Raw genomic sequence first — 26718 nt, forward strand, 5'->3', positions numbered from 1 at the left:
GATACTACGTACAGCTAGGCCGAAGAGAAGGTGGGGTGCTACCATTACTAATTAGCTGTGATGCTACCTACCTAGGTACCCACATCGGAATCCAGGGCCCGTCTTTCCCATCCGATGACGACATGTCATTATTTGAACAACACGTCCACCACTTTCCTCATACACTTTTTCCTCCCAGCTCACCCTGCTCGTCCGCTCAATTGATATCCCCAACAATCCAATAATTACTCTCAACTCACCATGTCGTCCCCCAAAACCGTCCGCTGGGGCATCCTCGCCACCGGCGGCATCGCCAAAACCTTCACCAAGGACCTCCTCGTCGACCCGCAAACCCGGGGCGTAACGCACATCAAGCACACAGTCGTAGCCGCCGCATCCTCTTCCTCTCAATCGCGCGCGGAGCAATTCCTCAAGGAAACAGGCTGCCCGGCATCCGCGAAGGCCTACGGCTCGTACGAGGACTTCGTAAAGGACCCGGACATCGACATCGTGTACATTGCGACGCCGCACTCGCACCACTACCAGAACGCCATGCTGGCTTTGGAAGCGGGCAAGAACGTGCTGTGCGAGAAGGCCTTCACGGTGAACGCGGCGCAGGCGAGGGAACTAGCCAACAAAGCGAGGGAGAAGAACCTGTTCCTCATGGAGGCCGTCTGGACGCGCTACTTCCCCTTATCCGTCTACGTGCGCGAGCTCGTCACCTCCGGGCGCATCGGCCCCGTGGCCCGCGTCCTCGTCGACAACAGCATCGCGTCGGATCCCGAGGCCGCCTTCAGCGACGGCAAGCACCGGCTCGTGAACCCGGACCTCGCGGGCGGCGCGCTGCTCGACCTGGGCATCTACAGCTTGACCTGGGTCTTCCAGACGCTGTACCATACGCAGGATGAGAAGACGAGACAGCCGCCCAAGGTGCTCGCCGCACTGAAGCATTATGGCCCCACGAAGGCCGCGGACGAGGCGACGACCATGATCCTCACGTTCCCGCGCTCCGAGGAGGCGGGCGGCGAGGCCCACGCTGTAGCCACCACGTCGTTGCGCGTCGCGACGATGCCCGGTGGGTTGAAGGATGTGCCTGGCATCCGCATCCAGGGCCCGCAGGGCGAGATTCAGGTGTTTGGGCCGGCGTACCGGCCGGAGCGGACGCGGCTGGTTCTGAAAGATGGGACGGTCGAGGAGAAGGAGTGGCCGCAGCCGGGCCCCGGGAAGGGGAGTGGATGGTACAATGGGTTTGGAGGGGGCAAGAATGCCGAGGGCGAGGGCCACGGGATGTTCTGGGAGGCGGATGAGGCGGCGACGGCGGTGGTGGAGGGGAGGAAAGAAGGGAAGTATGAGGGGTTGGATGAGAGCGTGTTGATTATGGAGGTCATGGATGAGGTCAGGAGGCAGGGCGGGTTGCGGTATCCGGAGCATATTGAGACGACCAAGTATCCTACGCACGTTTAGCTTAGGCCGTGGGTACTATGTAGGTGTGATGGATGGAAAAAGGGATGTATGTAGTACAAGAGTACAGAGTACATAGATAGCGCACGGAGTGAAATTAAATCAAAGTCGGTTCTACAACCAAGTTTGCTGCAACCACCAATCCAAGCGGACCTGGAAGGCTACTATGGTACTCCGGTACAAGCACGGCGGGTGCCATGTCGCACCCGCTCCCGATGTCTCGGCCGATGTGCGCTAGCATCGGGTACGACTGGTGTTATTTAACGTACTTTCCAATGTGACTCCGCACTCGCAGCAAGAGCCGGAGCTCTCCCCCCACAAGCTCGGGCTTGGAAGTAGAGGATGAATACGGAGTAGTTCTGCTAGTGTTTGAATTCGAGTCATGTACGGGAGTATACAGAGTACCCCGAGGCTCTACGCGATTCTTACGGGGCCTCGATGAGAAACTTGGGACGGACGGACGAATGGGATTTATTCGTTGGGTACCCTATGCAAGCAACCTGAGTTTGTGTAGAAAGTTGTGAAAGTAAGAAGTGTGAGGTGTGGGATGGAAAAACAAACGCAGTAAAGACCTTGTGTGGAGAAGAATGGACGGAGGGAGAGAGACTCTGATGGACTTCGTAGTTTTGCCCTCGTATTATTACCTGTGGTGGAGAGCTTGCATCCATCGTTGAGATGCAAGCTCGTGTTCGAGCACCACCTGCATCTATAGGATACCTCCGTACCAATCAGTCCATGTCCTTTTCTTCTCCTAAAGTAATAAAATAATGAAATAATGAAATAATGAAATAATAAGTCGCATCGCGTCCCTCGCAAAAATTGATTTCCGTGTTCATGACATGTCGTTCGCGCGCCCTCCGGCCATATATGTACTCAAATCTCAACCCAACCCAACCCTGAGGCGAGAGGCGTCGCCTCTGGACCTCTCAACCCCAGACTTCAGCCCCCCGACGATTCCGACGTCGGCGGGACCAAGCCGTAGCTGTAGCCTAATAAATATCCCCATAGCCGTGCATGGCATATTTAAATACTCGAGAGCCCGCCCCCGTGCGTAGTTGAGAAATGGTGTGAAGATGTTGATACAGCGCCCCCATGCAAGGATGCAACGACGCAACGACGCAACCATGCAACCACGCCCGCTACTTCCATCGAACCGTTCGCACACGCAGTCGAGTCGAGTCGAGAGGGCACGCAGACAGACGATCAGACACACTCCCTCGAATCGAATATCATCCCACCGACGACCACGACCACATCCACGACAATACAATAACATAAGCACGAGATCAAGACCCAATCCATCATCATGACAAGATGCTAAATTAGGTACTTTGAGCACTACACATGCTACGATTCCCTCTATCACATTCGCAAGCACCAAAAGCCCGCATCTATCGGCCGCAACCGAACCCGTCATCGACTGCGCGCCGCTACATGATGGACAGAGACAGGAAGACATGCAATTATGGTATGCAAATGCAGAGTTAGAACGCTCTTAAAAGATCTTGTTGAACCACTTCCTCCACAGCGGCCACGACTCCATCTCGGCACGCTGGGCATTGATGTAGTCCCAGTCCAGCTCACGGCGGCCGGTATCGACGTCAATGTCCGGGGTACGGAGCCACGACTTGCGTTTCCAGAGGAGACCGCAGACCCAGAAGAACATGACGACGGGGAGGGCGAGGTACGACTTGAAGAAACCTTCGGCGGTACCCACGCTCGAGCCAATAGGAGAGATGGCCGTGTAGAACTGCGCTTGCGGTTAGCTAGGGTCTTCGCTGGTGACTGGGTTGGTCTTACCTGAGCGACGAGGACGAGGAAGATGATGAGGAGACCGAGATACGAGCCGTAGATGCCGCCGACAGCCTTGAACGGAATCTCATCGAGAGTGTGGCCATGGTGGGCCCAGGCCTTGCGGAAGCGGATATGGGCAAGGCAGATGGAGCCCCATGTGAAGAGGGCAGCGAGGCCGGACAAGGCCTGAAGCCAGTCAAAGACGGTGGGACCCTCGGCGCTCAAGTTGACGTAGGCAAGAGCACCGCAAAGGAGGAGGGCCGAGACGGAGAACAGGGGGCGGCCGGAGCGGTCGATGTAGGTGAAGATCTTGGGCGCGTAACCCTGCTCGGCAAGCGCGGTAAGGGTACGAGAGCCACCGTAGACACCGGAGACACCGATGGAGATGACGGAGACGAGGATGACGACGTTCATGAAGCTGTCGAAGCCTTTAAGGCCGGCGTACTTGCCAACCAGCACAAAGGGGGAGGCGTTGACATCGATGTAGCCGCCGGCGCCCAGGAGGCTCTTATCGTCGGAGGAAATGAGCATACCAACGAACATGAGACCGACAATGTAGAAGACGGTGATACGCCAGAAGACCTGCTTGATGGCGCCGGGAAGCGACTTGAGCGGGTTCTTAGTCTCGGCCGCGGCCAGACCGACCAATTCGGTGCCGGAGAAGGAGAAGGCGGCCGTGACGAAGACGGTGCAGAAGCCCTTGAAGCCGTTCTTGAAGGCACCGGGATCATACCAGTACCGGGCGCCCCAATACTCGTCGTACCGGCCCTTGCTGGGACCACCGCCGAGGACGAGGACGAGGGAGATGATCATGAAGACGACGGTGGCACCGAGCTTGAGCATGGAGGACCAGAATTCCTCCTCGGCGTAGCCCAGCGTTCCCCAGATGTTGATGAGGATGATGAAGACATAGAAGACGGTGATGAAGACGCCCACGTTGACGTCGCGGGCTCCGTCCCAATACTGGACCGTGAAGCCGGCAACGGTCAGTTCGAGGGGTAAGACGACGGCCCATTGGAAGACGTAGTTCCAGCCCATGGCAAAACCCCAGGAAGGATCGATGAAGCGAGTCGAATACGTGTAGAAACCACCAGAGACAGGATACATGACAGCGAGTTCACCGAGAGCATAGACTGGAGGCCTGTCAGCTGGGTCCCGTGACGCGAGCAGGTCGCGCAAGAAGAAGACGTACCGACGTTGAAGATCATGATACCCATGATGAGGAAATCAAGAAAGAGGGAGCCGGGACCCTGGGAGAATGGTGAGCGAGGGGATCGCGAGCGACTCGATGGCGTGGTTTCTGGATTCACTTACGGCTTTGTACAGAGCACCGCCGGAGCCGACGAAGAAACCAGCACCGATAGAGCCGCCAATGGCAATCATGTGCAGATGGCGCGTCTTCATGGAGCGGTCGAGCTCGACGAACTTGTCATCGATGGGTCTCCGCTGGAAGGACCTGAGGTTCAGACCGTTGCGGGTCATGAAGTCCTCGCGGTCGCGCCATTGGGCCACGACGGAGCCGTCACCGCTGCTGACGGGCTTGGTGATGCCCTCCTCTTGATGCTTCTCGGCCATGGCGGAGGGTGAGAGAGAGGGAGGAGGAGTGTTGTCGCTGTCTGCAACGAGGAAAGAGGAGAGGGGAGAGGGGAGACAGGATGGGGGGGAGCCGCCCGGGGGACTGGGAGCGAGAGGGTCTTTTATTGTACGCTGGGATCAGCGGAAGGAAGGAAGGAAGGCGAGGGGGGGGAGCGGCGATTGACCATCCACTGGGAACCATGGGCAGCGATGTGCTCGGAATCTTGCCATTTTGCACATGAAGAGCGCGGACCGGCAAGATTGATTGCCATGGGCGACGTGATTGGCCGGCGTCAGCGAGGGAGCGGCCAGTGCGAGGTGTTGAGGGAACGTGCGGCCGATTCCCATGAGCTTGGACCAGGGCCCGTTGGCAGGGATAGCCCCGGCACCTGACTTGGGAACTTGGTGAACTTCTACGGTACGGCGGTACTAACAGTACTACTGCAACGCGGGGAGAGAGACAAGCGGGCGTTTGGCGTGTGGCGAGACTCTTGGTCGACCTCCGGAGCTGCCGGTGCCAAAAGATCATTCGAAGGGTAGACACGGAGATGACAGTCGAATCGGGCCGCCCAGCTCCAGGTGTTATCAGCGCCTGGTCAGCCTGCCCTGGTGGGGACCTGGGGGACCTGTGGACCTGGAGGGGGCACCGACTTTCTAGAACCCTTCTGCGGAGGCTGACGGTCAGGGACAAGACACTGGGCACCCAATTTCTCTTGTGAGCTGCCTGAACGGGACGGGATTTGTCACATACGTTTTCCAAGAGTTTGTTGGCGGCCCCCAACCCGTCCTCGGTATTCCCATGTGGCGTTTTTTCTGCCAGTGCCATCTGGAGGCCGCTCAAGGGAGAGAAGTTTTGGACGATGAACATGGATGACGAAAGGGTGCGATGGGACGAAATGGGGTGGATGCGATCCCCTGGTGGAGATTGGCGGATTGGTGTGCTAGCTGGTGGCACCACGGTGCTGGTGCGGAGAGGAGGCGAGCATCGAGATTTGTGGGACAACGACCATGGTGTTGGCCAAAAACAAGCTCATTGTTTGAACGACCGTGCCAAGCCGTTGCCCCCTGCTAGTCACGTGAACTTACGTTTCCCCAGCTGCCTCTTCTGGCATAGCGCGCTTTTCCCCGCAAAATCACGGCTTGCTAGGCCCTGCCTTTGTCCCCCCTTGTTTCCACGAGCCTCTTCCATCCGGCAGGAATCGTCACAGTGACTTCTCTTACAAGTATTTTTTTTTCTCCAGAAGGCAAAGGTTCCCCCTTGTCCCCCCAGGTTTTATTCCGCTCACCACTAATCATCAAGTCATCCACCCAGCCAGTCCCTATCAGCAATCCTTCTTCTGGTCGCCGGCGTCTCGTAGACGGACCAAACATACACGTCGGATGTCCGATCCCCCGGGCCCCTACCAGCGTGCCGCCCATACCCTTTTGGGCATTGCACTTATCTCGGACGACACTGGGATCTTGCTGATGCGAATAAGCCTGATCCATGGCCGCAACCAACACCCGGTTTATCAAGGGGCCAATCTCACGCATATTCACACCATTCTGTACGCTGTCTATCCGAGATTGCATGGGGCGTCGTCATGTCGCACCCATGCGTACTTATCTGTATTACTGAGGCACAGTCCCTCTTCTGCTGCCTTTTCCCTCGAACTCACTCCACCGACTACTTCGTACTGCCCGTTGTCGGTCCTCGACTCGGCTGCTCTTCATCGAAAAACCCTGTGCATTCCCCCCCAACTGCCGTCCATCTCTCCCTACCACTACTCTCTCTCGCCCGCGTTTGTTTGATTGCGCAACCCATGCGGCACACTGGATAAGCACCTTGGAAGTGTGGCTTGCGACAAGCTCGGCGCACTCTTTCCCCAACTCGATGAGGCGCCGTCTTGGCAAATGGAATACCAAACCCGGGCCTTCGCTGATGGCGCGCCAAGCTTCGTGGAAGCTCTCGTTTCGAGTTTCCAACACCCTTCCCGCTGCCTGGGTCGCGTGAGCATCTCCCTCAGCAATTCCCACGCTATCAAGATACCCACCTCTCCACGCTTAGCGCCGGCTATGCGATATCTATCAAAGGTCGAGGTATCATGTTCCATCGTCAAGATAATCCCTTCGTCTTGTTATCGGCCCTTCGTCAACCCCCAAAAAACCACAGACGAACAGACTCCATCCTGAAACCATAGTCACCTCCTCGGATAGATTACGCTCATTCAACCCCCAAACGGGAAGGTTGAGAGGCGCGAAGGGATACGCTTGTTGGTGGCGATCCTCTGGCGCCCGGCTATCCCTCCTCGACGAGTAGTACCCTGTGTAAGCACACCTCGGCAACGCCGCTTACGCTGATATCGACTGTGTACGCATCACACGCTGGTCGCCTCACGATGGTCGGACTCGACCGGCGAAGTCGCGCGCCTCCTATTCTTGCCATCGACACTCGCCGTTTTGGAATTCCTTGTCCGTGCGGCAACGTCCTTTAGCTTCGTTTCTTGTCGCCACTTGGACCGTTTGCAATTTGGAATTCCTGCGATCGAAGACACTTTGATTGATGGCAACGGGTATAAGATAAGGGGACTTGAACAGTCCATAAAAGTCACTAACTAGTACAACTAGGGCTAGCAAGGATCCTGTTCGACTGTTTAGTCTACAACTCGGAGCACACTAGAAACACTGACCTCGCATGCGATCCACAACACTTCTTGGCAGCTACTCCGAGCTGCCATGTACGCAGTAAGCTGCCTATGCCATTAAACGTCGTCGAACGCCTGATATTCTTCTCTTGTCCTTTGATAACGGTTGGGCGCCTGTCATCATTGTCTCCGCTCTGTCGTCCTCGAATGCACCATACCCGCAAGTCCAGAGCCCAGTTGGTAACCTCGCAATCGTCTCGGTATATCGAGCTATCAGCTCAGTCAAGACCGTCCCTTATCTTGAAAGTTGAAACTGATATTCCTAACGCTATCGCAATCTATCCAAATGTTTATACAGGATTATAGAACCAGAGGCGCAAAAAGTAGAAACCGCACAATCACCTCTTTGGACGACCACGGTCCCTCCTCTCTCCTCTGAACTTGTTATTATTCCCGCCAGCGCATATACCAGCATTGATGTAGTGGTACCAGGTATACGCTCTGCGTCTCTCTCCTCCACTGCGTCAAATCAACGACGACGCAACAAGACCACAGATAGGCCTACGCCGCACATCCCCTTCATCCCCTTTCCATCGTACTCCTCCATTCGTCTCTCTCCTGTTACTCTTATTTTCCTCTCTTCTTCTCTCTCCAATCTCTCGTCTCTTTCTCCGACCAGTACTCGCACCTTCTCGACCTCTACCACGCCTCTCCATTGCATCCCCGTCTCGACGACGAGCAGAAGAAACACACTCGCACAGGCGACAGGTTGACCTCGGCACCCCGAATACTGTTTCCCTTCTTGTCGCTGCTCGCTGCCGTCCAGACTCCCTGCGGCGGTCGCTCCGTTGGAGGTGGCAGCGGAGGCGTGCGAGGGAACAGGAAACGTGGGGAGAGGGCCGGTAGAGGGGGAGGCGAGGGGAGGGGCAGAAGGGGGACGGGAACGGTACGGGTGATGGTTTGAGTCTTGGTCATATGGCGACGTGAAGGAGGGGAAGATGATTTCGATGGCGATGGCGGTGCGGTTGACAGTTCTGATGCCGTGGTCGAGGCCGGCGAGGCGGTGGATTGAGGCTGAGAGCGAGATGTCGCTGAGTGCGTCTCGGTGACCGTCTCTCTGGGATGCAGTGCGGACATGGGCTGGGGATTATGTTCATGTCGATGGTGATGGTTGGATGGCCCTTTGTCAGACGACGCCACCGCCAACGCCCCCAGATGCGCAGGCAACGAAGCCCTCCTCCTGTCTCTCATCTCGGTCTTGAATGCAAGAACCCCCTCATATACCCGCCAGCAGACATCGACATCAACGTACCCATCCCCGATGTAGTCACCCCCAAAACCCCGCGCAGACCCCAACTCCCCAAGGACACCCGTCAAGATGCCCTCATCGATTGGCGTGTCCGCTTCGAAAAACGACATCGCTGGCACCGGGGGTATCGGGCTTTTTGCCGTCGTGGGCGGGACGCTGTTGCGGAAGCGACGGGTGGGGAGGAGGGGAGGGCGCCAGGGTTTGTGATTTGGAAGTGTTGGGGTGGTGGTGGTATGGGTGGTGGTGATGGTGGTGATGGTGATGGAGAGGCTGGAGCGGCGACGCATTGGATGTGTATCTGTGTAGATTTGGACGTGCTACTGGTTGAGGAGGCGAGGAGGGTTGTGCTTGTTTATCTAGAGGGTGTTTCTTCTTAGCTCGGTGGATAGGGAGGGTCAAAGGGGGGTGAGAGGGATGTCGGGACTATATATATATACAATCTGCGGCTCTTCAGCTCCCAGTGGCGTGGCGAGTAATGAGCAACAACTTAACGCAACACCTTCTTCCGCCTTGTTTTGCGCACTCCTGACGTCTTGCGGTACGTGCTATGGTCTAGGTCTGAGGGAGGGGGGGACGGTGCGTGAGACATTGGTCCATGTGGGATGTGGGATGCGAGGAGTGGTTGCAGGTGCGTCGTGTGGAGCGATGTGAATCAGGAGATGAGGCGTTTTGGGTGCGGGTGGTGCTATGATAGAGGTAGGTGGGTTTTCAGGAAGGACGGGTGGGAAGGGTTGAAAGGGGTAGTGAGGTTTGTGGAGGTAAGTTATGGGAGGCGCGTGCGTGTACGTGCGAGCGCTTTGGCAACGAATGGAGTTCTGGATACTGAGCTGAGTATTGAGGAGTTGAGTTGATGACTGCACTCCTCCTCCTGCTCGCTCTGAGTACAGTAGCGGGAGAGTACCCTAACTGGGAGTAGGTGAGTAATGTATAGTAAGGCGTCAGTGCGAGGGATGGCGGCAGTGGATGCGGTAAACAGGGAGTCAAGCCTAGAATTTAGTGAGGTTTTTGGTGGTGATGAATTTTTCTGGTTCTGGTGCTACGCGTGACGGTGCGGTTTTATTCTGTTTGAGATTGTGGCGCGAGAAACAGGTATGTCGTTGGGTCGAGAGCCGCTGATCTACTCTGCTCCCTCTGGCTTTGTAGCACTATAATTCCCAGCTGATATCTCAAAACTTGCAAGACAGTGAGACATAAACGATCAGTCTGAATCTACATATCCACCGTGCAGGAGCCTAAAGACAGTTATCAACCCCTCCGAAACAGCAACGCCATGCTCATCATCTTGACTCAACATCCACACCTGACGCTTGCTCAACCGACCCCCTCACCTTCAGCGGCTTGACAACCTCCTCAACCAGCCTCGCCCCTCTGTCCAATAGCGTCAATTTCCCTTCTCCCTAGACACAATCAGTCAGTCCCCAAAGTTCAAACCCCTCAATCTCCTAGCAAGTCATGCTTAAGCACTTACCGCATACCTCGCCCCCAAACCCCCCTCCTTAAACCACCTCGAATACCGAACCCGACACTTCTCCTCCCTCAAACACTCGACCGCACTCTGGAACTTCTTCCCCCCCAGCGCACAAGCCTCGAAAACATACCACCCGTCACTCTCATCGCACGCCTCGCTATCCTTCCACGGCCTCGCCAGCTCCACGGCGCGGTCTTCAGCGTCCTGGATCCCGTCTTCCCACTCTGTGTCGGACACGTTGCCCCGGTAGAGAGGATGCAAGACGTGATCTGGCGAGATGTTAAGTACGCTCCACGGATCCGCGAATATGAAGCCCAGATTCGCTAACGTGAGATTGCCAAATGGATATCGCGTGAATGGGTAACGCCCCTTCCCGTCACGGTGTATAAAGTTCGTCAGGCCTTTGTGAAATCTCGAATTCGTCCCATCTACCCCGAGCCAGAAGTCGTGCGTCCCCGTCGTTTTGCTATATTCAGCGAGTTTGACGTTGCCTTTGAGGACGGCCCCAGCCGTGGAAACGATTACGCCGCTTTTTACCCCGACCACTGTCCCTGATAGGTCCAGGAGGAAGAAGTAAATGAGTGATGCGAGGAGGAAGGGCAGGAGTCGTTTCCATGAAGGCAAGAATGTGTTGAGTCGGGAACCCCAGGTCAGGGAGTGTCGGGACTTGAGGGATTCGAGCTCGAGGCGTTGGCGCGCGTTTTGGGCTTCTAGTTCGGTGATGTAGGTGTCGATGTCCGTGTAGATGATTGCTCGCGCGGTGGGGCGGGAGGTGGTTATTGTTGAGGGGCGTCGGGGCATTGTGGATGCTGGTGAGGGAATGAGGGAATTGAGGAGATGGGCTTGATGGTTAGGACTATGAATGCTTTGGGGGTGTCGAGAGCGATAATCTGTGAACGGAATGGGGCGACGTGGTATCTCGAGCTCTTTATTTGTATCAGACCTCGTCTGAAAACGGACTGTTTGGGTGTGGCGCTGAATCTATCCTACACTTTTCTTTGTTGAAGACATAAAGGATACTAGCAGTACTGGATGTCGCACAAGGCATCCAAACCGAGCAGAGCCCAACTAGAAATCTGACGTCGGTGGTTTGAATGCGGTGCCTAAGCTGTGACGGTTATCTTGCATTGATTACTGTGTCACTTTATGATCCACGTCGGGAGCTTTGAGGGAGTAGCGTGCCCGTCAGTGTGGAGAGCTTTGGCTGCCGTGTGATTTTCTTCCTCTCTTTGTCTGGGATCATCGACAAGATCCTACAGGGCATATAAGAGGCAGCAATGATCGGAGTGATTCAATGATGACAATGAATTAAATGAGACGCTTGTCTATATGGTGTACATAAAGTCGTAGGTGCCGCCTGGAGAAGCCCTTGCTGTCAGATGGGATTATGATGTGATGCAAACAAAGATGACCCTCAGTCAATGTCGCCTCACTGATAATGCTTTCCAGCCTATCATTCGTAAAAGACAAGGCATCGAACCTCGATACTTTGCCTTCCAGGTGCATCTTTGGGCGTGTTGGGATCCTCAAAGGCCGTATGTGGTGTTCTCAATGCCAGTCCCTTCTTTCCTCTCTCCATGCCCTCTCCATGTGAGTCGAAACACTTCAGGAGCATGGCTTCCTCAGGGGTCATATCTTTCACGTAATAAAACTGGTGCTTCTCATTCGCAGCAACGGCCAGCGTCTCTCCTTTAGCTTCGTACCCGTCCGTGGACTCATAGGACGACGGATCTGGAAGCTTCTCCTTGCCCCTATCGTCATCATCTCCATCCTCATTTTCTCTCCGCGGGTAGAGAAGGTCGACAGGCACGAAGTCGTCGGGCGAGGTGGAACGCCAATCTATGACCGCGAGCGGATGGTCCGAGGCAGGGTTCTCGATAGGCCTCCACAGGTTGATGATTTGATATCTCCCTTTGAGCAGCTCCTCCGCCTCTTCTTTGGGAACATGGCGTCGCACTCGAACTTCGGCTGCTCGGGGGGTCTGGTCAACATGGACCTGCTGTACCGGCTGGCGCGGTGCGTCCTTCACCCGGCGACGGATTGTATGGTCGAAGATGACAACCTTCTTTATTCCAGGAAGCTTCTCCCTCAGTAGCTGCTCCACCTCTTTGTAGTACCCCTCCCGCACCGCCTTATCGTCTGTGAAGAGCTTCTCCTTGGCTGGATACCGGTACACGGCGAAGCCCGCATTATCGGTGGTGAATTCGTTTTCCCTCCCGCGCAGGTTATGCACGTTGCGGATAAGTTCGTGCTCTTTGAACGATTTGCCAGGGCCATCGACCTTGGTCCACGGCTTGCCCTCATAGGAGCTGGTGTCAATGTGCTTGAAGCTTGCGGTCGTCATTTTGGGATTCTGCGACAATAGGTCAGAAGTGAATGAGCGTGAAAATTGCGCATCTTGCCGCCTTATATAGTTGGATAGCAGGCTGGTGTTTTGGATGCTATGATTTATAATGTTTCCTTACGAACGTCGCGCCCTGCCGATGGCGTCACCCCCTCCAGGTCCCTAAGCGGCATGGGCGGGTGGCAATTGCCCGAGTTTTGTGCGAGAGGTGTCAAACAACCATACGGAGTACAGATCGATTGCATTTCCCATCTGAATAATGTCTGACAGGAATCTCGGTACGCGATGCGACCACGGGACGAGATTCAATCAGGGGAGAAGAGCTATAACGACTGGGGTTTCATTCCTCGATGCAGCTGTTCCGAAGTCATTCTCATGAATAAATAATCAAGCGCCCGATTAGGTAAGACACTCCATTTTCATCGTCAAGCATTACTTGTACAGTTAGTCCTGGGACGACCTCTGCATGACATTGGCCCAGACAGTCCCTCCGAGCGACCGATGCAGCGACATCACAGCGAAGATGAGGAGCCGCTCGAGGATACAACGACGGCCATTCCCCTGCGGTCCAAACGCACCGAACGCCTCCAGCGCAAGCGGGCCATTCGCGACATGAGACTACGGGAGCAAGCAAACCTCGCCCAGCTCCCCACCGAGTTGATACTCGCGGTCCTGGAGGACCTGCGTCCGAGCGAAGTCTTTAACTTTTCCTTCGTGAACCGCCGCTTCCATAAGCTCGTCCAAACGAACGGCAACGCTCTTGGTGATGAGATCATCCGCCGCCGCTACAACATCCTCACTCGGTGCTTTCCACTGCCGGTTCTGCTTTCTACGATCGAGCCCTCGGTTCGACCGCTACTGACCGACCCTCTCCGCCTGCTGCGACTCGGGCTCGGTATCCACCACAACCAATACCAGCACGTCCACTACCCCGATCCTGAGCTTGTCTGTACATGTCTGGTCGGTTCATGTTTCTCCTCTCCTTCGATATATCACTGACTAGATCTAACAGACCTGTGTCTTGACTTGGAACAACTTAGGTCTCGTGCTGGACTTCGCTCATTGGCAGAACCACCTTGATAACGGCTCGCCCATCCCGAGCCTGCCCGAAGGGCGCAAAGTCGACTGGAACGAAGAATTGATCGCTCGACACGCACGATTGGTTCGGAAAGCTCTAGGAGAATCATTGTGGTATGCCCGTATCCTTGAAATACATTTGTCCAGCATCGTACGATCCATTCGGCGGCACAGGGAAAACAAGGGGAATAAGAGGAAGCATGTGGATATGACGGAGGAGGATGCCGCCTCTGGAACAGACCATTTCTTGTCGAAGGAAGGGCCTGTAACCCTGGAATTTCCTTTCAATCGGGACGAATACTACATGCTGTGGGTGTCCTCTGATCATATCTGTGTATCCGAGCTAACTTGATGCCAGAGAGGCGTATGTACCGAACAGATGGTGGAAGCGGTCTGACCAACGCTGGTATTACACCCTTACGGGGCAACACGAAGCGGACCTCGCGATGGTGGTCCGGTGGGCGCATCTCTGAGCAATGGTTGACGGAAACCGAGATACAACGCCAGTGGGCAGCTCATTCAGCCTTGAAGATAGGTGGTTCTTATAATCACTCAGCGGCACATTATCATACGGTACCCTAAATCCCGGAGTCTCCTGAAGTCGGAAACCCTTGTGTTCTCCTATATTTGACGAATTCTCATGCAGAAGAATGAGATTCCATTCTACTCGACGGAGAAGCAAGCCCCGAAACATTCGCCAGAGGTTTCCGGCCTTATCCATTCTCGCGATGTTGCTGACGTTGGGAGTATTTGGAGCCGTTGGAGAGTCGCAGCTATCAGATACTGTGGGGATAGATGCATCCATCCTCAGCGAGCTGCCTCTTCTAAACCATGGCCATGACTGGATTGAGTCCAGCGCCCATACTTTCATGGCGCTCTATCAAACCTAGGACGATCGATTGCTTGCATCCAATGTTCATGCATCCAATGTTCATGCTTGATTGGCAATTGCTGCCTGGCTCATGGTGAGAGGTTATTAGGGCAGGAATGCGGTTTGGGTGTATGTATGTGGAATCCCGCATGAGATGAATTCACCTGACGGAGAGCATTCATTCACAGAGTAGATGGTGACTCTTAACTCCTAAGTATCTGCCCTTTGGAGGATGGATGGGAAGTGGGACGGGAAGGGAGAGTTTGTTGGAGAGTTTGGAGCATTATCTGAAGGTCAAGACCTGTATGTGAGGGTGCCGCGCATAGGGGGGATTGTGTGAGGGCTGGCACACCAATGTTTGGTAGCGCGGAAAATAATTTAAGGCCAGTATACATATGGAGCATGCGGACAGATAATGGCTCGTCCAACCTTAATCCCTAGGTATCCCGAGGTTATAGGTGTATACCTGGTTCGGATGTAGCTCTGCAAACCTCATGGCTTACTACGTGTTATTTATGTTTATAACAGCGCACGCGATGTGATTGGCTGCAGGGCGTCGAGAGTCTCGACCCAAGCCCAGCATCTGCGACCATGCACGACATCGAAGCTCTACTGTACATGCTGGACGATGAAGCTGTCAGGACGGTCCATGGCGCCATTGTCCTCGTCCCTCAACACCTTCGGTTTCATTCTTGCGCTCTGCAGCTAGGTGTCGCTTTTCGCGCTTCCCCGCTCCTAATGCCCAGCGACTCCGAGTTAATCGCCGTTGACGCAAGCGCTACATACCGCGTCATGAACACTGTCATCGAACTCCTCTGCCTCCCAGCGCCCACGGCTCCTACCCCTCTCGCGACCTTCGCACCACCATGGACGGCCACACCACGGACGGCCACGCCATGAACGGGCATCCACCGCCAAAAGCCAACTCACGACGAGTGCCCCCCGAGAAACGGAAGCGCACCGAAACCAGCTGCGACCAGTGCAAGTCTCGCAAGCAGAAATGCAAGAAGCAGCCCGGTCAGGAAGCGTGCACCTATTGCATCAATCGCAATATTGAGTGTCTGACCACTCAACCGCGCAAGAGAAGGATATATGGTACCGTCGAAGGTCTGGGTCATCGTCTCATGCTACTGGAATCTATTGTCAAGGCACTGTTTCCCGAGGCCGACTTATCGAGCGTTGAGGACCTGCGCCGTCTGGGAACGTCACTGGGCTTCTCCCTACCCGACCCGGCCATCGTCGAGCCCAGTAACGGCGACCACAGGAGTAACAGTGGGGCTGAGGCGGAGGAGGCACATGCTGTGCTTCCCGACCAGCAGGGACAGTCTCAGTACATCGGGCCTGCCAGCTCATTTTCGTTCCATCTCAAACTGCGTGATCTCGTTGGGGCAAGAGGTCTGCGTGAGTTTGTGCTTTTTGGCCGGAATGCTGCGGACCGAGAGGCTATCGCACCGGACGAGGATGCCAACACATTGCCTACGCTGGGCCCGTCGGCTCTTATTGATCGCAACTCGTCTGCAGTGCAAGGATCAATCCCAACCCTGGACGCGCTGCTGGCCGCTTACTTCAAGTTCATAAACCCGGACTTCCCAGTTCTCCATGAAACATCCTTCCGTGAAGCCTATAAGCGATGGCTGGCCAACCCCGATAAGGTGGATCCCGTCTGGATGTGTAGCTTCCTTTGTTTACTGCTTCTGGCTCGTCGTGTCGCACAAATGACATTCTCGGAAGATCAAGAACGCTCGTGGTGGCGGCGAGTGCAGTCCCTTCTACCAGTCGTCATCTTCACCTCCAGCGTTCCTGCGGTGCAGGCTCTGATGCTCGCTGCGATACACTTGCACAATACCAATCACCGGGATGCATGCTGGAATCTTACGGGAACAGCCATTCGCATTGGCGTGGCCATAGGTTTGCACCAGGACAAGGTCAACCTCTCACGGATACCCCTTGAGCGCGAGTGGCGCAAACGGATATGGTGGACTCTATATGCCTTTGAACAAATGCAGGTGTCTTCCTTTGACCGCCCCAGCGCTATTGAGCATACTGCAGCGTCGAAGATGGAAAGCCCGAGGGAGGATATCATTGATATGGGAGAATACTATCCGAAAGACTACTGCAAATGGTTCAATTCCCTCGTCGTCCACCTTGGCTATGCTTGCCGTGCACCGAAGAGCACAAAGATCAACGCAAGCGGAGAAATGTACGTCGGGCCTCTTTCACCAGCAGCGGGTGTTCTCCGTGAGTTGGAACAGTGGAAAGGTTCCCTTCCGGCGCATCTCACTGAGGGAGCTGTAGCTACTGAGCATGTGGCTTTTCAACGCCCACTGCTCTTGTTACATGCCATGTACCACTACACCATCACTCTTCTGTGCCGCTGCGCACTCCTCACCCGCACCACACTTGTATCAAAAGAAGGGAAAGACTCTTCCAACGTGGCTCTTGTCAGTATGGCGAACAGCTGCGCAGATTCCGGCCGTGCTTTGGCGAACATCCTCATAAACCTCGACGCAATCGGGAAATTTGATCCTTTCACCTGGTGGGATGTGTGGTATGCTCTTGCCTCTGCGTCGGTGCTCCTTTTGGACCTCGTTTGTACAAGGAAACGAACTGGAGAGGATGTTCCACAGTCCCGGGCGCTCCTCACTCGGTTAGCCAACCTTACTACGGAGCAGAGGCGTAATCCGCATATGCCAGGGACTATTGATAAGTGGGCTTCCTTGGTACCAGAACTGTTGTCCATGGTCGAATGCATGGATACTGCCCTGGGCGCACAACAAGAGGTCGCTCCGTCATTGACTTCCGTTAAAACAGCCCAAGACGCGCCATTGAGTCATCCAGTGCCTTTCCACTCTCCGCCACCGGCCGCCCAGAATGGGTCTTCCGTTTGTCAACACCATATAGATGCGAGCCTGTGCCCAGTCCCCGAGCTCGCTGGTCCCGCCGTACTCCCTCGAGCACCGACCGATCGTGGTTCACAGATGAACTTTGTGAATTTCAACATTCATAACATCTCCGATTGGAACTGGGCAGACATTGGGAACTTGTTGGGCGGGCAGGCTCTGCCTCAGGCCCCTGGCTAAGCCGTCAGTCCCGATCGTGTCCAGCATGCAGTCTGTCTCGGAATGATTGTTGGATCCTTAGTGCGATGGCCTAGTATCATCACTACAATCACTATCGGCCCTCATCTTGCGAGTCTGATTGCGAGATCATCTCATGCGCATGCTTCAGCTGGCATCTCTGATGTCTCCCAACGTCACTGAACGACAATGCTCTCAATTCCAAGTTCGACTGCTGGATGTAGTGTCCATTACTGCCGCTCTGGCTGAAAGGCCTTCTGCGTATTCCCTCACTTCCGTTGTGACGGACCAATAATAGAGCAAGAATGCTTTCTGTCGGGTAGTACTCCGACGACGATGACCTTGAGGGGCCGATTATCCGTTCGCACCGGCCAGCGCGAGATATTCTAAGCGGGTCCCTCGCTCTGGCATCTTCGCAGTAGTTCTCGTGGTGGCTTATGCCGCCTCGTGATGCCCCTGTTTATCGCGTAGAATTTCGTCTTCCTCTCGACCCGACTTCAGTGCTCCTGCTGGACTCTCTTCCCGAGCGGCCTTGGTCTTGCTTTACCTCCTTTTCGCCTGAAGGGATCATTATGACTCTCGTCAGAACGGAGCCTGAGCCGCACATCTTGCGCTGGAATAACATCTCGATCACCTGGCTGATGCTCATATGGGTTGGGAGTGGGGGAGATAATCGTGGTTGGGTAAGCTCGATCGATCTGGTGGCTACCTAATGACCGTTAAGGTTGATGCTGTCCCTTGCAGTGGTCGTAGATTTGGTGTGGTTTGACGCTGCAGTGCTACCTGTGTTTTGGATTCAGACATCCATATTATAAGCAACCGATGCGTCTCTCATAAGTGTACGGACGCCCTCATCGTTACCCTATTCCATCTATCCACTGCGGCCTGGGAGTCAGCAATTCATCATGTCACATTGCCGGATGATGCAGTGTGGCAACTGACCTACTGGGCCATTCTGACTGTGTTACAATTGCAGTTTGCTCGAGTCTTGCTGGCCGCACGCCCCGAGTTGCTGTCCCACAAGAATGTTTGTGTGTGCCAGTGCATCCAGCCTCGCGCTCTGATGAGAAGCAAAGCATCAAGATATGAAGAGGTCGAAGAGGACAAGGGTTTTGATCTTAACTCTTTTGCTTCTTTGCATGCATCATCTCCTGCACCCTTCAATGATCCTCTATCCTTGCCCTTATCCAACATGCAAGAATCCGCTACACCTCAAGCCCCTTATCGACGAGTATCCGCCTTTGTATATAAAGCGACGACACCACAACAGGCTTCCCTGCTGCGAATGGTGCCACGCTTGGAGAGAGCGTGATACTCAGCTCGTGCGTGTTATAACCCGTCACTGAGCGAACACTCATAACACTTGACTGCAGGCGCGAGACTTGAACAATGCGCACGGACCGTTCGCCCGTCATCCCCTCCTTCGGGAGATCAAGCGTTTATACCCAGCAATCCACCTCTTCTACCAGAATACCAACACTCGCTGGGCGGATATGGATGACATCCGTAACGTGGCGTATTGGGTGGACGAGGTGTCGATGCTGGTTTTCGAATGCTGGAGAATGGCCCCTACCCGGTATCCGGAATGCAGGCAACTTGCACAGAGGCTTAGGGATATGGCTCATGGGCTCCAGACAAATCCGCACCGGGAGTTATATTTTACGATGCCCATGCCGCGGCCAAGTCTGACTTGGGAGTAGAAGCTGCTATCATTTCATTCGATTTCTGTAACGTACATGGGCAACATGGTCGTGACTTGCAATTTCGAATCTATTGGGTTCAATGATAGTGCAAACTTTTCAGGGTTCTGTTGCTTTCTGATATCTGTAAGTTGGAGACGCGTGACTTCGTGATCTGATGTCAAAGCTCGCGTCCCATCTCATCTACGCGTCCACCTTGCCCACGTCCACCCAGCATCCGCTTCGCCACCACTTCCACACTCACATCAATGGCGCCCAAAGGTAGCCAGTCGCAGTTCAGTCTATCCCAGAAAACGAAACAACAGTCCATTTCGAGCTTCTTCACGCCCAAACCGTCGCAAACCGCCAAGAAACCGTCTCCTCCACCCGCACCCGCTACCACGAACGGGGTCACCGATGCGAACTTCGAAGACTCAGACGATGAAGACATCGTGCAGCCGAATTCCTCTCGGAGGAAGCGCATAGTGGAAGATGGTGACGAGGATGACCCTGCACCGGCGCCGAAGCGGGTGCGCTGCACGACCGGCGATTCCTCTGCAGACGACGAGACGCAACCGCGTCACTCGTTAGGACGAGCATCAGACGCGGCGCTCAACATAGCGAAGCCGAAGAAGTTGTCCGACCGCACATCCAAGTACATATTCTCGTCGTCACCGGTGCCCCCTCCCGGCGAGGAGAACGAGGACGATGCGGATGCGGAGGCTACGCAGAGGGCAAAGGAACGGCTACATGAGAAGTTTGTGAAGAAGCTGGGCAGGCCGGATAGCTTTGCTGAGCTTCGAAGGAAAACCAAGATCATCTCCGAGGACGGCGAAGGCGAGGAAGGTGGAGAAGAGGAGGACGAGGAGGATGAGACGCCGAAGCCTAAGGGCAAGAAGGGTGTTACTGCAAAGAAATCGGGCTCGAAGCTCACGCCCATGGAGAAGCAATATCTGGATATCAAGAGGAAGCATCTGGACACCATTATCGTCATGGAAGTGGGATACAAGTTCAAATTCTTCGGGGAGGATGCAAGGATCGCTTCAAAGGAGCTGGGAATCGTCTGCATACCCGGCAAATTCAGATACGACGAGCATCCTTCCGAGGCGCATTACGACCGCTTCGCATCTGCAAGCTTTCCGGTGCATCGCCTACAAGTCCATGTAAAGCGCCTCGTGCAAGCAAACCATAAAGTTGGCGTTGTACGGCAGATTGAAACAGCGGCGTTGAAGGCTGCTGGAGATAATAGGAACACACCTTTTGTGCGGAAGCTCACGAATCTGTACACCAAAGGCACTTACGTGGATGATGTTGAAGGACTGGATAGCGCCGGACCTGGACCCGATTCTCCGCAGAATACTGGATACTTGCTGTGTCTAACTGAGACTAATGCCAAAGGCTGGGGCACTGACGAGAAGGTACATGTGGGTATGGTTGCCGTGCAGCCTGCAACAGGAGACATCATCTATGATGACTTCGAAGACGGCTTTATGAGGAGCGATATTGAGACACGGTTACTGCATATCGCACCAGCGGAATTCCTCATCGTTGGTGAACTATCAAAGGCTACCGAGAAGCTCGTTCAGCATCTATCAGCCAGCAAGACCAATGTCTTCGGCGACAAGTGCCGCGTTGAAAGGGTGGAGAAACCCAAGACCATGGCGTCTCAAGCGTACAGCCACATCTCCAACTTCTATGCTGACAAGATGAAGTCATCCCAAGGCGGTGACAATGACAAACAAAGTGCGATACTGGATAAGGTTCATCAGCTGTCCGAGCATGTCACCATATGTCTCTCGGCCATGATCACGCACTTGAGCGAGTACGGGCTGGAGCATGTGTTCGACCTGACCAAGTACTTCCAACCCTTTAGCGCTAGATCATACATGCTTTTGAACGGGAACACCCTTACCAGCCTTGAGATCTACCAGAATCAGACAGACTACAGTGAGAAGGGTAGCTTGTTCTGGACCATGGACCGAACCAGGACGAGATTTGGCAGGCGTCTTCTACGGAAATGGGTCGGCCGTCCTCTGATCGACAAGGAGCAGCTAGAAGAACGCATAGCAGCGGTGGAAGAACTCAAGGAGCGCGAGAACACGATCCCAGTCGACAAGCTGAAGTTCCTTCTCGGGAAGATAAAGCTTGATCTTGAGAAGGTTCTGATCAGGATATACTACAAGAAGTGCACACGCCCCGAGCTTCTCGTAGCTCTTCAAACCCTCCAAGCCATCGCGAGCGAGTATGCAATGGTGAAGGAACCCAAAGATGCAGGATTTTCATCCGCCCTCCTCAATGAAGCCATCGCCAGCATCCCCAAAATCTATGAAAGCGTCAACAACTTCCTCGAACGCATCAATGCTAATGCCGCCCACAACGACGACAAATATTCCTTCTTCCGAGACCAATACGAAGCCGAAGACATCAACGACTATAAACTCGGCATCGCCGCCGTGGAGGCCGACCTCGATGCTTACCGCAAAGAAGCCGCCGCCAAACTGGGCAAAAGTAAGGTCGATTATGTGACTGTAGCGGGCGCGGAATATCTCATCGAGGTGAAGAAGAAGTCGCCCGAGGAGAAGAAAGTGCCGGCCTCGTGGGCGCAGATCTCCGCAACCAAAGCCGTTGCACGATTCCACACACCAGAAGTAAAACGGATGTTGCAAGAGCGCGATCAGCATAAAGAGAACCTCGCGGCCGCGTGCGATAAAGCGTACTACCGCCTCCTAGACGAAATCTCCGCTCAATACCAGGACCTGCGCGACTGCGTCCACAGTCTCGCCACGCTAGACGCCCTCCTCTCCCTCGCAATCCTGGCCTCGCAACCGGGCTACGTCAAACCGGAATTCACCTCCGACATCGAAGTCTCCATCACGGGCGGCCGGCACCCCATGGTCGAGCAACTCCTGCTCGACGCCTACGTCCCCAACGACGTCGAGCTGTCGCACTCGCGGACGCGGGGCCTGCTCATCACCGGCCCCAACATGGGCGGCAAGTCGTCGTACGTGCGCTCGGCGGCCCTCATCGCCATTATGGGGCAAATCGGGTCGTACGTGCCCGCCGCGTCGGCCCGGCTGGGCATGCTCGACGCCGTCTTCACGCGCATGGGCGCCCACGACAACATGCTCAAGGGCGAATCGACCTTCATGGTCGAGCTGAGCGAGACGGCGGCGATTCTCAAGACGGCGACGCCGCGCAGCCTCGTCATCCTCGACGAGCTCGGGCGCGGCACCAGCACCTTTGACGGCGTCGCCATCGCCGAGGCCGTCCTCGAGTACGTCCTGCGCGACGTCCAGTGTCTGACGCTGTTCATCACGCACTACCAGCACCTGGCGCGCGTCAAGGATCGGTTTGCCAAGGGCGAGTTGAGGAATGTGCATATGCGGTTTGAGGAGATGGGTGAGGGGGGCAGGGAGGTCGTCTTCCTGTACGAGGTAGCCGAGGGGACGAGTCTGAGGAGTTATGGGCTTAATGTCGCGAGGTTGGCGAGGGTGCCTGAGGAGGTGATTGAGAGGGCGGGGGTCAAGAGTGTCGAGTTGGAGAGGAGGATGGGGGCTTGTAGGGTGGGGAATTTGTAAGTGCTGTCCTTATCCTGTCTCCGTTATGAGATGTGCTGGATTGAGCGCTGACTGTTGGGTAGGGCGCGGATGGCGAAGGGGCTGTTGGAAGCAAAGGATGGAGGCGAAGAGGAGCTGGAGAAGCTGGTCAGTGGAATCGAGCAGCTGTGATATGTTTACAGCAAAACGGTCTTCGAAACGGTCTGTTGTTGAGCTCCAGACCAGTCGCGTAGGCAGAGTGTATATGTCCGATCATGCTCAAAAGACACACCGCGAGGTCCATCGCCGACATATTCGATTACTTGACAGGACGCTATAGTAGATTTCTCGAGCAAAGAATATCAAGCAGCGAGCATCTCGGTATCGGTAGATTATAATCGAGGTATATAATCCTGACTTGGTGGTCCCTCACATAGACGCCTATCCGCATCCACCTATCTCTCCATACTGAAGAACCCTCACGCACGAGCGAGTCGATGGACATCCCTGTGTTCCTCCGGCAAACCGCCTTCTCACTGTTCGCCGTACCTCTCCCAGCCGACCTCACTAGCCTCTTCTAAACCCCCTAGCTCATACTGCCCATGGGTTTTATAGGCGCCGTCACGGCTCGGATCAGGCCGTCTCTATTGTGAGACGTATCGAAATGAGAGCAGATTGAGATCTTGTGAAGGCTCGGATATGAATACGCCAACGTGATTGACTCCATCTCACCACCGCTGTTCGTAACTGCTGGACAGTAATCGTCGATCACGCTCGATACAATGTTACAAGCGATCGAAACGATGTCACATCTCATGCGACTCCTAGGTGGTGGTCTTCGTTCATAGGATTCGCTCCACGGAGAGGACGCCATCATCCCGTCCTTCAAGAGCAATAAAATCGTTGTTTTTGATTCGGCTCTCCCACACAATGGACTCGTATTTCGCCGTAACGATAGTCAATCGCAGTTCGGGCTTCTCAACCTGAGGAAGTGGTGTTGCCCGACCGGAGCTAATGGGAGTGGCACGTTCTGAGATTGCAGGAGTCGAGTTTGCGGACGACGGAGGAACAGGGGTATAGGTCCAGCGCCCAAATGCCCAGTTGAGGATGTACCGAGATCGCCCGGTATTGGCTTCCAAAGACGAAGAGGAAGAAGAAGCATCGGAGGACTTCGGTGGTGTGGAGGCGTACAGAACGCCCTTGATCCGATAGACAGCATCCTTGGTGGGTTCCTCAAGAAACATCCTCAGCTTCTCGACATCGACTCCACGGGATTGACCCTGTCCCGGCGCCTTCAAGGTGATCGATAAGACCTCCACTTCGCTTTGGTGGTCATGATCGTGATGATGATCCGACTCGGTACCCGTCTGTTTCGCCAGCTTCGCATCGAGCCCGAAGATGATATCTTTATCGACCCAACCTTTGTCGCTCTTAGTCCTGGGCGTAGGAGGATCGACCTCGAGGGCGAGAATGGCATCTTCCACATCCTCTAATCTCCTCTCGCTGACCATTTCCCACTTGTTCAGAACAATCAAATCCGTATAGCGGGCCTGCATTTTCGCTGTAACGGAAGTGTCTTCGTACCCCTTCCAGTTTTCGACGTCAATAACCGACATGACCCCATCAAGTACATATCGTCCTGTCTCCTTGGCAAGGCGATTGACCTCCATGGCGAGGGTAGCGGGAAAGGCGGATCCTGAGGTCTCGATGACTATGCGGTCGGGTTTGACATCGTTCGCTAAGGTTTCGAGGGCATCGGATAGCTGTCCAACCAGGTTACAACATATGCACCCATTTAGGAGTTCCTGGACGCCGGAAATGGCGCTGGAAGACGCCAGCTGCGAATCAATAGCGACATCGCCGAATTCGTTCTTCAGGAGGGCGAGCTTGTAAGTCTTGGGGAGCTGAGGGATCAGGTTGAGGATTAACGCTAGGTAGCTGTTAGCAGATCGGAAAAAACTGTCTCCAGTATCCACTCACTGGTCTTTCCGGAACCCAAGAAGCCGGTGATGATGGTGATTGGTATCATGATAACTACGATGAAAGACAGATGCAACAAGAACTTAAAAGAAGGAAGATAGACTCAGTAAGGATCGAAGCGTGCCGTCTATTTACAGTGTGAAGGTGACGTTGGACTGGTGGGCTGTTGTGCGCATTGCTCTTTTCCCGAAGACCGAGCCGTGGCGGGGCACCACAGCAGCCACTGGTAAATAGATGACGTAACCGAATAGGGAGATGGCGTCCATAGCGGGGAGCTGAAACCAACACATGCAATCGAACCACGGCAGCAATCACCTTTAGTGTCCGCTTCCAAGAACCATTAGCTCATTGCTGCGCCCTCTTGTGGAAGCATAAATCTCGTACCTTCTTCCCCTCACTTCCTCGACACTCATTCCCCTACAGCACACACGTATTCGTCAATATGGACTTCGTCAACAAGCTCACCGGCGGTGACAAGAGCGCTGAAAAGAACGACAACAATGCCCAGCAGGCCACGTCTTCTGGGCAGCAGCAAGGCGGCGGCTTTCTGGGCGGCATTGGCGACAAGCTGAACGCCGCTGCTGGCGGCGGCAAGGAGAGCGAGAAGAACGAGGACTTGCTTGACAAGGGTGGGTTCTGTGGACACACCATCTTCGTGCAGAGTTGACGCTTTTCAGGAATCGACTACGTCCAGGAGAAGTTCCTGGGCCAGGGACCTCAGGACAATGAGGTATGTCTACCCGACGGTTGCAGTACGACGAAGCACATGGCTGACGAGCATAGTCTGCGGTCGAGCAAGCCAAGGACGAACGAATTAGCGACTTCATCCGAGGCCAGTACAAGTCGGCCACGGGCTCCGAAATCCCTATCAAGGATAAGGAGACACGGTTGGGCTAGGGTGACAACGAAGGAGACAAACATGGCGTACGCCATCGAGCCATAGCAGCAATGACACAATGTTTCCAGTGTCATCTTCCCAGCGGGTATCATGATCCAAGCCCACGAATAACTATCCCTCAATAAATGATCCGTCCTTGTCAATCATCAAGACAGCCTTTGTGTCGCATCTTGAACGAGGCCCTCGAAGCGTCACGTCAATCCTTGATCGATGCCTCCAGTTGGGTATATGGCCGCTTTATCCCTGCCTTCCATTCGACAAATATTCCCCTTCATGTACCCTCTTGTACGAGCGTACTTACACATTTCTTAAGCAACTCCACAAAAGCGGTCCGCACTACCCTTACGCCGCCGCCGTGACCGATGGCATATCTACCACCACCCCAACCAAACGGCAGCACCAGCCTTCGTCTTCCTCGACCGTCCAGTACAACAAGTGCGTCCAAGGGGAGATCTCCACCCAGGGGATGCGAAAGGCCCAGTTGTATGAAGTGATTATGATGCGAACCAACGCCTCGTACAAATGGTAGCAATGTCGCGGTCGATGCGGAAGGAACATGCGTAGCGGGATCACGACAAAGCACCAGTGCTTGTAATGATGGCGAAAGGGCATAGAGTTCTGGGAGCAAGCCACTATAGCGTCATGAGTAACGATTCCATGGTCAGCACAAGGGCCACTCACCACAGAATATCGTAATGCACGGGCAGGTCGCCCTGCACGCACAGTACTACAATACTGGAGCCCTTCTTATACTGATGAAGGTTGCTGTGAACTTGCTTGCCACCGGCAGCAGATTCTGCCTTCAGCGTCGGGCATGACATGATGCTGTCCACGTCCACTGTCCAAGCATTTTCGGGAGGAATAACGTCAATGTCGTCCAAATCTCCTTGTGTCCTCGTCCTTTTCAGGTCCGCCAGGGACGCGCTCGGGTTCGCATCGCTCGTATACCGAGGCTCATCGTCGTCTGGCTCCAAGGCCAGTCGAGATCGTTTGCGGGTGACGGTCCCATTCATAATCAGAAGCGCATGGGGAGTACCACCGTCTGG

The 26718-nt window shown here is 54.7% G+C and overlaps 13 protein-coding genes across 13 annotated transcripts; 6 read left to right on the forward strand and 7 right to left on the reverse strand.

Moving 5' to 3' along the window:
• The first annotated feature begins 177 nt into the window (after positions 1 to 177).
• Positions 178 to 1560, forward strand: EI97DRAFT_429082 (NAD(P)-binding protein). Its single transcript, XM_033797360.1, has one exon. The coding sequence runs from the start codon at positions 241 to 243 to the stop codon at positions 1441 to 1443; it is 1203 nt and encodes a 400-aa protein (XP_033658528.1). The 5' UTR covers positions 178 to 240; the 3' UTR covers positions 1444 to 1560.
• A 654-nt stretch (positions 1561 to 2214) lies between these two features.
• On the reverse strand, positions 2215 to 3171 carry EI97DRAFT_17654 (uncharacterized protein). Its single transcript, XM_033793472.1, has 2 exons — positions 3160 to 3171; positions 2215 to 3096 (listed from the first exon to the last, which is right to left on the reverse strand). The coding sequence occupies exon 2, from the start codon at positions 2897 to 2899 to the stop codon at positions 2321 to 2323; it is 579 nt and encodes a 192-aa protein (XP_033658529.1). The 5' UTR covers positions 2900 to 3096; positions 3160 to 3171; the 3' UTR covers positions 2215 to 2320.
• EI97DRAFT_447101 (amino-acid permease inda1) lies at positions 2936 to 4809 on the reverse strand (the record flags this gene model as incomplete). The annotated part of the gene is made up of 4 exons (XM_033800071.1): positions 2936 to 3141; positions 3192 to 4367; positions 4427 to 4484; positions 4549 to 4809. The coding sequence occupies 4 exons, from the start codon at positions 4807 to 4809 to the stop codon at positions 2936 to 2938; spliced, it is 1701 nt and encodes a 566-aa protein (XP_033658530.1).
• Positions 4810 to 7962: 3153 nt separating this feature from the next.
• On the reverse strand, positions 7963 to 9029 carry EI97DRAFT_438406 (uncharacterized protein; the record flags this gene model as incomplete). The annotated part of the gene is made up of 2 exons (XM_033799491.1): positions 7963 to 8550; positions 8718 to 9029. 2 exons carry the CDS (start codon positions 9027 to 9029, stop codon positions 7963 to 7965), a joined length of 900 nt encoding a protein of 299 aa, XP_033658531.1.
• Positions 9030 to 10019: 990 nt separating this feature from the next.
• Positions 10020 to 11021, reverse strand: EI97DRAFT_463405 (uncharacterized protein; the record flags this gene model as incomplete). Its single annotated transcript, XM_033801351.1, has 2 exons — positions 10211 to 11021; positions 10020 to 10139 (listed from the first exon to the last, which is right to left on the reverse strand). Exons 1-2 carry the CDS (start codon positions 11009 to 11011, stop codon positions 10020 to 10022), a joined length of 921 nt encoding a protein of 306 aa, XP_033658532.1. The 5' UTR covers positions 11012 to 11021.
• Positions 11022 to 11500: 479 nt separating this feature from the next.
• EI97DRAFT_429085 (uncharacterized protein) lies at positions 11501 to 12736 on the reverse strand. The gene has a single exon (XM_033797361.1). The coding sequence runs from the start codon at positions 12552 to 12554 to the stop codon at positions 11664 to 11666; it is 891 nt and encodes a 296-aa protein (XP_033658533.1). The 5' UTR covers positions 12555 to 12736; the 3' UTR covers positions 11501 to 11663.
• Positions 12737 to 12805: 69 nt separating this feature from the next.
• On the forward strand, positions 12806 to 14193 carry EI97DRAFT_17828 (uncharacterized protein). Its single transcript, XM_033793482.1, has 3 exons — positions 12806 to 13514; positions 13567 to 13940; positions 13990 to 14193. The coding sequence occupies exons 1-3, from the start codon at positions 13056 to 13058 to the stop codon at positions 14102 to 14104; spliced, it is 948 nt and encodes a 315-aa protein (XP_033658534.1). The 5' UTR covers positions 12806 to 13055; the 3' UTR covers positions 14105 to 14193.
• Positions 14194 to 15398: 1205 nt separating this feature from the next.
• Positions 15399 to 17582, forward strand: EI97DRAFT_447104 (uncharacterized protein; the record flags this gene model as incomplete). Its single annotated transcript, XM_033800072.1, has 2 exons — positions 15399 to 17388; positions 17422 to 17582. The coding sequence occupies 2 exons, from the start codon at positions 15399 to 15401 to the stop codon at positions 17580 to 17582; spliced, it is 2151 nt and encodes a 716-aa protein (XP_033658535.1).
• An 828-nt stretch (positions 17583 to 18410) lies between these two features.
• Positions 18411 to 19386, forward strand: EI97DRAFT_17934 (uncharacterized protein). Its single transcript, XM_033793495.1, has 3 exons — positions 18411 to 18418; positions 18556 to 18901; positions 18953 to 19386. The coding sequence occupies exons 2-3, from the start codon at positions 18665 to 18667 to the stop codon at positions 19277 to 19279; spliced, it is 564 nt and encodes a 187-aa protein (XP_033658536.1). The 5' UTR covers positions 18411 to 18418; positions 18556 to 18664; the 3' UTR covers positions 19280 to 19386.
• A 1-nt stretch (position 19387) lies between these two features.
• EI97DRAFT_17924 (DNA mismatch repair protein MSH3) lies at positions 19388 to 23311 on the forward strand. Its single transcript, XM_033793493.1, has 2 exons — positions 19388 to 22832; positions 22899 to 23311. The coding sequence occupies exons 1-2, from the start codon at positions 19528 to 19530 to the stop codon at positions 22984 to 22986; spliced, it is 3393 nt and encodes a 1130-aa protein (XP_033658537.1). The 5' UTR covers positions 19388 to 19527; the 3' UTR covers positions 22987 to 23311.
• A 325-nt stretch (positions 23312 to 23636) lies between these two features.
• On the reverse strand, positions 23637 to 24823 carry EI97DRAFT_463410 (cobalamin synthesis protein/P47K:Cobalamin synthesis protein-like protein/P47K; the record flags this gene model as incomplete). The annotated part of the gene is made up of 2 exons (XM_033801352.1): positions 23637 to 24724; positions 24775 to 24823. The coding sequence occupies 2 exons, from the start codon at positions 24821 to 24823 to the stop codon at positions 23637 to 23639; spliced, it is 1137 nt and encodes a 378-aa protein (XP_033658538.1).
• Positions 24824 to 25216: 393 nt separating this feature from the next.
• On the forward strand, positions 25217 to 25671 carry EI97DRAFT_447107 (uncharacterized protein; the record flags this gene model as incomplete). Its single annotated transcript, XM_033800073.1, has 3 exons — positions 25217 to 25403; positions 25452 to 25504; positions 25558 to 25671. 3 exons carry the CDS (start codon positions 25217 to 25219, stop codon positions 25669 to 25671), a joined length of 354 nt encoding a protein of 117 aa, XP_033658539.1.
• A 272-nt stretch (positions 25672 to 25943) lies between these two features.
• EI97DRAFT_368336 (uncharacterized protein) lies at positions 25944 to 26685 on the reverse strand (the record flags this gene model as incomplete). The annotated part of the gene is made up of 2 exons (XM_033795130.1): positions 25944 to 26304; positions 26354 to 26685. 2 exons carry the CDS (start codon positions 26683 to 26685, stop codon positions 25944 to 25946), a joined length of 693 nt encoding a protein of 230 aa, XP_033658540.1.
• Positions 26686 to 26718: the final 33 nt, after the last annotated feature.

This window comes from Westerdykella ornata (genome assembly GCF_010094085.1).
Source record: "Westerdykella ornata strain CBS 379.55 unplaced genomic scaffold EI97scaffold_1, whole genome shotgun sequence".
In the NCBI taxonomy this organism is placed as follows: Eukaryota; Fungi; Ascomycota; class Dothideomycetes; order Pleosporales; family Sporormiaceae; genus Westerdykella; species Westerdykella ornata.

Excerpts from the sequence above, each read along its gene's own strand:
- EI97DRAFT_429082 (XM_033797360.1), top strand. The coding sequence starts at position 241 with ATGTCGTCCCCCAAAACCGTCCGCTGGGGCATCCTCGCCACCGGCGGC.
- EI97DRAFT_17654 (XM_033793472.1), bottom strand. The coding sequence starts at position 2,899 with ATGTCTTCCTGTCTCTGTCCATCATGTAGCGGCGCGCAGTCGATGACG.
- EI97DRAFT_429085 (XM_033797361.1), bottom strand. The coding sequence starts at position 12,554 with ATGACGACCGCAAGCTTCAAGCACATTGACACCAGCTCCTATGAGGGC.
- EI97DRAFT_17828 (XM_033793482.1), top strand. The coding sequence starts at position 13,056 with ATGCAGCGACATCACAGCGAAGATGAGGAGCCGCTCGAGGATACAACG. Across the intron at positions 13,515-13,566 it reads AGCTTGTCTGTACATGTCTG|ACCTGTGTCTTGACTTGGAA; the intron begins GTCGGTTCATGT and ends TAGATCTAACAG. Across the intron at positions 13,941-13,989 it reads CGGGACGAATACTACATGCT|AGAGGCGTATGTACCGAACA; the intron begins GTGGGTGTCCTC and ends ACTTGATGCCAG.
- EI97DRAFT_17934 (XM_033793495.1), top strand. The coding sequence starts at position 18,665 with ATGAAGAGGTCGAAGAGGACAAGGGTTTTGATCTTAACTCTTTTGCTT. Across the intron at positions 18,902-18,952 it reads GAGAGCGTGATACTCAGCTC|GCGCGAGACTTGAACAATGC; the intron begins GTGCGTGTTATA and ends ACTTGACTGCAG.
- EI97DRAFT_17924 (XM_033793493.1), top strand. The coding sequence starts at position 19,528 with ATGGCGCCCAAAGGTAGCCAGTCGCAGTTCAGTCTATCCCAGAAAACG. Across the intron at positions 22,833-22,898 it reads GCTTGTAGGGTGGGGAATTT|GGCGCGGATGGCGAAGGGGC; the intron begins GTAAGTGCTGTC and ends ACTGTTGGGTAG.